This window comes from Nicotiana sylvestris, chromosome 6, assembly GCF_000393655.2.
Source record: "Nicotiana sylvestris chromosome 6, ASM39365v2, whole genome shotgun sequence".
NCBI classification, from domain to species: Eukaryota; Viridiplantae; Streptophyta; class Magnoliopsida; order Solanales; family Solanaceae; genus Nicotiana; species Nicotiana sylvestris.
In genome coordinates, this window is record NC_091062.1 from 122,363,809 (window position 1) to 122,370,935 (window position 7,127).

General features: G+C 39.6%; 1 protein-coding gene across 1 annotated transcript; it reads right to left on the bottom strand.

Annotated features, from left to right (window-relative positions):
* Positions 1 to 3,390: 3,390 nt before the first annotated feature.
* LOC138871218 (uncharacterized) lies at positions 3,391 to 6,423 on the bottom strand. The gene is made up of 5 exons (XM_070149086.1): positions 6,312 to 6,423; positions 5,779 to 6,185; positions 5,032 to 5,256; positions 4,447 to 4,935; positions 3,391 to 3,633 (listed from the first exon to the last, which is right to left on the bottom strand). The coding sequence occupies exons 1-5, from the start codon at positions 6,421 to 6,423 to the stop codon at positions 3,391 to 3,393; spliced, it is 1,476 nt and encodes a 491-aa protein (XP_070005187.1).
* Positions 6,424 to 7,127: the final 704 nt, after the last annotated feature.

Genomic DNA, 7,127 nt, shown 5'->3' on the forward strand with positions numbered 1-7,127 from the left:
AATTAATTATGATTAATTAAAGTAAAATATATCATACTATGAAACTATATTTTATATATTATATTTTTTATATAAATTATTATATTCAAAATAAAAGTGAAAATCATGGTAAAAATAAAAATATATGGCCATAAAAATAATAATAACCTAAACTAAATAGAATAAAATAAAACATGAAACTATTTTTATATTTTTCAATTTTCTTGTGCTTTAAAAGTAGAATTAAATTTAATAATAAAGTAAAATCCTATAGAAATAAGTTCAAATAAATATCCTAAAAATACTAGGACTATTAGAGGTGATTCTAATGCGTGGGTCAAAAATTACATGTCTACAGCTGCCCCTCTTTGCGGGAAACACAAAGTATTTTCAGACAAAGAACAACAAGACATGTTTTTTGACCCGACCCTTATTTAGAGAGACAAAAACTAGAGAAAAGAGAATGTGACCGAGCCCTGGTATCTGAGCTACCTACATATCCTTTGCTATAAAGGAATCAGGCCACGTGTAGTTCGGAGTGAGAAGAGCGATGGAGTACCGAGGTGGAGAGTCGAGTGAAGTGTCGTCGAGGTTCCGGTCTGCAGTTTCTGCCATTATATCAAAAATAAAAGGGAAAAATTACAGCAAAAGTAAAAGAAAAATAAAAGATCCTATCTACTTCTTGTCTTGAATCTTCCGTGAATCTCTACTTGATCTTCAATATGCAACTGAAAAATGGACCCTGTTCTTCAGGCGGGCTCCTGATGCTTCTTGAATTTGCGAATTGAAGCAACTCTGAAATGAATTCCCTCGTTCTCCAGGTGGGCGCCTGCCAATAGCTTGACTTTGGTATAAAATGAGTTCCCTCATTCTCCAGGTGGGTGCCTGATTTCCAAAACTTGAATTGTATTCCCTCGTTATCCAAGTGGGCGCCTGATTACCAACAATTTGAATTGTATTCCCTCGTTATCCAGGTGGGTGTCTGATTTCCAAAATTTGAACTGTATTCCCTCGTTATCCAGGTGGACGCCTGATTGCTAAAACTTGAAACTGTATTCCCTCGTTATCCAAGTGGGCGCCTGATTACCAAAACTTGAAACTGTATTTCCTCGTTATCCAGGTGGGCGCCTGATTGCTAAAACTTGAAATTGTATTCCCTCGTTATCCAGGTGGGCGCCTGATTACCAAAACTTGAACTGTATTCCCTCGTTATCCAGGTGGGTGCCTGATTGCTAAAACTTGAAACTGTATTCTCTCGTTATCCAGGTGGGCGCCTGATTGCTAAAACTTGAAACTGTATTCCCTCGTTATCCAGGTGGGTGCCTGATTGCTACAAAATATTCAAAACAAAAGAAATTTTTCTGGCCCAGTTTGGGATCTGGGCATATTTGTGAGTGTTAATCGGATCATGTTATCTACATATCTCTAAGAATTTAAAAGCTAAATCCCATTATCCAGGAGGGCCCTGAAAACTTCGAATTAAATCTCATCTTAAGAGTGATAACTTTAAAGCTAAATTATATTTTCTAAAGGGAGAACTTACGCTAAAACTTAAAACTAAATCACATTATCCAGGAAAGTCCTGAAAACTTTAAATTAAATCTTATTATCCAGGAGGGTCCTGAAAGCTTTAAAACTAAATTCCATTATCCAGGAGGGTCCTGAAAATTTAAAAACTAAATTCCATTATCCAGGAGGGTCCTGAAAATTTTAAATTAAATCCCATTATCCAGGAGAGTCCTGAGAACTTTTAAAATTAAATCTCATTATCTAGGAGGGTCCTGAAAGCTTTTAAATTAAATCTCATTATCTAAGAGGGTCCTGAGAACTGAGAATGAACTTACCTGAGCCATGCTCTCATCTTGGAGGATTCTGAACAGAATTTCTTGCTCTCTGAACCATGCTTTTCCATGGGAGGTCCCTGTGGATTAAAAAAAATTCTTGCCCCTGTTTCAGAAAAATCTTGTTAGTTTGAAAACGTGGTGGTTAGTTTGTGGCATCATTGCTGAGCGTCTGCTTCCGCCACTGCCATGCTTCATTCTGATTAGCTGCTTTGGGCTAGCAAGGAGTTGTTTGACCTTTTGATTGGAACTGGATCACAAAACCTCTGCATGACCTGAATCTCTCACACTCACTTGTTGCATTGTGTTTTCATTTGAAAGTTGCTAAATCCTTGTATTTTCTCAAAATTCAAGATTCACTTGATTTCCTGAACCTCAGTTATCACCATACTGCTTATTCTAAATCAAGTCAATTGTGATGTGTCTGGACGGACTCCGCTTTGTGCAATTTAAAAGTTGGTAGTAGGCTTTGAAATCCTTTCCTGCTTGTTCAACAAGGGGGCTAACTCGAAAAAGACTTATAAAGATAAACTCAAAAAGCAAAGTGAAATAATTTTTGACAAAAGGAACAAAGGAAAATTTTAAACACAGATGACTATATGAAGAAGAATGAGAAAAAGGAGACTTATCTGAGGGAAGCAGCCAGCTCCAATGATCATGACATGCATTTCGGACTGATCAGCCTAATTCGTCCAACCAACCATATTTTCAGTTCATGTCATGTCTTCATACTTTAAAATCGGGCTTTCACTGATCCAATTTCTCTGTAAAGTCATAAGCCTCATTCGACTTGTAGTGCCCTGAAGGGTTTTCACCAACAAGCCTCTCTCATTTGTTCATCCCTCAACTCACCATCGCCTTACGGTGCCCGCGAGGGTTTTCACCAATAAGACTCTCTCATTTTAAATTTTCTCTCAGCTCACCATCGCCTTACGGGCCCGTGAGGATTTTCACCAATAAGACTATCTCATTTTAAATTTTCTCTCTTGCGCCCATGAACAAAGTGTTACCCATGATGTAAATCATACATCTATCTCGCTTGACCTGGCATCCTCAAAGATTGATCGGAAGGTCTTTCTTTGGACGTAATGTAGGCTTTTGGATAGGGTTAGACAGAAAGGGTGGCAAGAAGGATCAAAATAATTTAAGATGAAAAGGGTTCAAAATTTCAACTTTTGGAATCAGATCTTTTGCAAAACCAAAACTTCTGCCCCAGTTCCTTTGGGTCTGGGGAATTTTGGATTTTATTTTGATGGGACCGAACCGTAAGGCTATCTACGTATCCGTAAAAGGAATCAGGTTGAACGTAGTTCAAAAGAAAGTTGTTTGTTTTTGTTGCTTTTACTTTTCTTTTCTTCTTTTTCTTTTTTTTCTTTTTTTTCTTTTTCCTTTCTTTTTCCTTCTTTTTTTCTTCTGCTACTGATTCCAAAAGAGGGGTGTAAAAGAAAATAAATAAGGCTCAAAAGGGGTAGCAAAGGATGAAAGTGTTTGGGTAACGGAACAAAATGCCTTCGTCATTTCAACTTCGAACATGCCAAGTACAAAGTACAACTGAAGGTAAGCAAGGAAATCATACATAGTACCACTTAACTGCATCAGAATTGATAGTCATATCTACACATTTGTCTTCTATGTCTATTAAATACAAAGCACCATTGGGCAACACTTTTGTCACAACGAATGGCCCCTGCCAGTTTGGGGTGAACTTGCCTTTAGCTTCCGCCTGATGAGGAAGGATGCGCTTCAATACCATCTGGTCCACTTCTAATTTCCGGGGACGCATATTTTTATTGTATGCTCTTGCCATTCTCTTCTGTTACAATTGACCATGACATACTGCAGCCAATATTTTCTCATCAATCAAACTCAACTACTCGAGCCGGGTTTTAACCCACTCATTATCATCAATTTCAGCTTCTACAACGATCCGAAGGGATGGAATCTCAACTTTCGCAGGTATAACTACCTTAGTTCCATATACCAGCAGATAAGGAGTTGCACCTACTGAAGTGCGAACAGTAGTGCGATAACCCAGTAATGCAAAAGGCAACTTTTCATGCCACTGCCTAGAACCTTGAACCATCTTACAAAGTATCTTCTTTATGTTCTTGTTGGCAGCCTCAACAGCTCCATTTGCCTTGGGGAGATACAGAGTGGAGTTCCGATGCATGATCTTGAACTGTTGGCATACCTCTTTCATCAAATAACTGTTGAAATTAACAGCATTGTCGGTGATGATCACCTTGGGAATTCCGAACCGACAAATGATGTTTGAATGAACAAAATCCACCACTGCCTTCTTGGTCACGGACTTGAAAGTTACAGCTTCGACCCACTTGGTAAAGTAATCAATGGCCACCAGAATAAACCTATGCCCGTGTGACATTGCCGGCTCAATTGGTCCAATAACATCCATGCCCCAAGCAACAAAGGGCCAAGGTGCAGACATTGTGTGTAACTCAGATGGGGGAGAGTGAATCAAATCACCGTGTACCTGGCATTGATGACACTTGCGAACAAAACTGATACAATCACGTTCCATGGTGAGCCAATAATAACCTACTCGAAGTATCTTCTTTTCCAAGACATACCCGTTCATATGCGGCCCGCAAACACCAGAATGCACTTCGGCCATGATAGTTGAAACTTCTTTAGCATCTATGCACCTCAGCAGTCCTAAATTTGGAGTCCTCTTGTATAAGATTCCTCCACTCAAGAAAAATCCACTAGCCAGGCGTCGAATGGTTCTCTTTTGGTCACCTGTAGCATTTATTGGATATACCCTCCACCTGATGTATTCCTTGATATCATGGAACCAAGGTTCGCCATCGATTTCCTCTTCCACCACATTACAATAAGCATGTTGATCACGAACTTGGATATGCACGGGGTCGACATAAGCCCTGTCCGGATGATGTAACATTGACGCCAAAGTAGCCAAGGCATCAGCAATCTCATTATGAATCCTAGGAATATGTCTAAATTCTGCCGACCTGAATCGTTGACAAAGATCATGTAGACATTGTGGGTACGGTATAAGTTTCAAGTCCTGAGTCTCCCATTCTCCTTGAATTTGATAAACCAACAAATCTGAATCTCCCAGAACCAGTATTTCCTGGACTCCCATGTCTATAGCTAACCTCAAACCCAGAACGCATGCTTCGTACTCAGCCATGTTGTTGGTGTAATAAAATCGAAGCTGGGCTGTTACAGGGTAGTGTTGCCCTGTTTCAAAGATAAGTACAACCCCTATTCCGACCCCTTTCATTTTAGCAGCTCCATCAAAGAAGAGTTTCCAACCTGGGTTTTCATCATGGTCAACCTTGTCAACACATATGACCTCTTCATCGGGAAAATAAGTCTTCAGTGGCTCATATTCATCATCCACCAGATTCTCGGCCAAGTGGTCGGCCAAGGCTTGGGATTTCATCGCAGTCTGAGTCACATAGATAATGTCAAACTCTGTAAGTAAAATCTACCACTTTGCAAGTCTTCCCGTGGGCATAGGCTTCTAAACAGTATACTTTATAGGATCCATGCGCGAAATGAGGTAAGTAGTGTAGGACGACAGATAATGCTTCAACTTTTACGCCACCCAAGTTAGGGCGCAACATGTCCTCTCAAGCAGAGTGTACTTAACCTCATAGGGAGTGAACTTCTTACTAAGATAATAGATTGCTTGCTCCTTCTTTCTCGTGACTTCATGTTGACCCAATACACAGCCAAAAGAATTATCCAAGACTGTCAAATAGAGAATTAAAGGTCTTCCAGGCTTTGGTGGGACCAGCACAAGTGGATTCGATAGGTACCTCTTGATCTTATCAAATGCTTCTTAACACTCGTTAGTCCACTTGACTGCAGCATTCTTCTTCAGCAACTTAAAGATGGGCTCACAGGTTGTCGTGAGTTGAGCAATAAACCTGCTGATGTAATTTAACCTTCCAAGTAGGCTCATCACCTCTGTTTTGTTCTTTGGCGGCGGTAACTCTTGAATGGCTTTGATCTTCTCAATACCGCATCTACTGACCATGAATCCCAACAGTTTCCCAGAGGGGACATCAAATGCACATTTTTCTGGATTGAGCTTGAGGTTGTACCTGCGGAGCCTTTGTAAAAACTTCCTCAAGTCCTTGACATAGTCAAACTGCTTCTTTGACTTTATGATCACATCATCTACATAAACCTCAATCTCCTTGTGTATCATGTCGTGAAATATAGTGGTAATCGCCCTCATATATGTTGCCCCAACATTCTTCAGACCGAATGGCATTACCTGGTAGTAATATGTCCCCCATGGCGTGATGAACGCTGTCTTTTCTGCATCTTCCTCATCCATCAAGATTTGGTGATATCCCGCGTAACAATCTACAAAAGACCCAATCTCATGCTTGGCACAATTATCGATCAGAATGTGAATGTTCGGCAATGGAAAATAATCCTTTGGGCTTGCTTTGTTAAGATCACGGTAATTAACACATACCCTGGTCTTACCATCTTTCTTTGGTACTGGCACAACATTGGCTAACCAAGTGGGATATCGAGTGACCCGAATGACCTTTGCAGTAAGTTGCTTTATGATTTCTTCTTTGATCTTCACACTCATATCAGTCTTGAACTTTCACAACTTTTGCTTAACAGGAGGGAATGCTGGATCAGTTGGCAATTTATGAACTACTAGATCAGTGCTCAGGCCCGGCATATCATCATATGACCATGCAAAGACATCTTTGTACTCAAATAATATTTTGATTATTTCATCCTTAACTTGCGGTTCTGAATGCACACTTATATTGGTTTCCCTAACATCATCCTGGTCCCCTAAATTGATTGCTTCAGTTTCACTCAAATTAGGCTTTGGTTTTTCTTCAAATTGTTTTAGCTCTTTACTGATTTCCTCAAATGCTGCTTCTTCATTATATTCTACTTCTTGGATTGTTAATTCAGGATTAGATTGGCTTTTAAGATTCAACTGAAAATTCTTCATGCATGTCATGTCACTGCAACCAGCATAAAAGGAACTGTATAAAAGAAACAAGAACAAAATAAAACACTATTAAGAATAACGAAAAACGGGAAATTGCATTTCATTGAAAAATAAAAGGATAGAATGGTTTGAACATCAAAACAAGTAAAAACTAAAAATCTGGATTACAACCCTGGAATAACCCAGATAACAGAAAGGAAAACAAAGCAAACTACCAAAACTCCTTCCTAGTGGGGAGAGGAGTAGCTTCCCAATTGCTAAGCTTCACGTTTGGGCCAACGAGCTGCACATCTGCTTTACTAGAGCCTTCACCAACTTCTACC

Coding starts and splice junctions, on each gene's coding strand:
- LOC138871218 (XM_070149086.1), bottom strand. CDS start 6,423: ATGAGTGTGAAGATCAAAGAAGAAATCATAAAGCAACTTACTGCAAAG. Junction 5,257..5,778: donor CGCCAAAGAACAAAACAGAG/GTGATGAGCCTA, acceptor TATGTGACTCAG/ACTGCGATGAAATCCCAAGC. Junction 4,936..5,031: donor AAACAGGGCAACACTACCCT/GTAACAGCCCAG, acceptor ATGGGAGTCCAG/GAAATACTGGTTCTGGGAGA.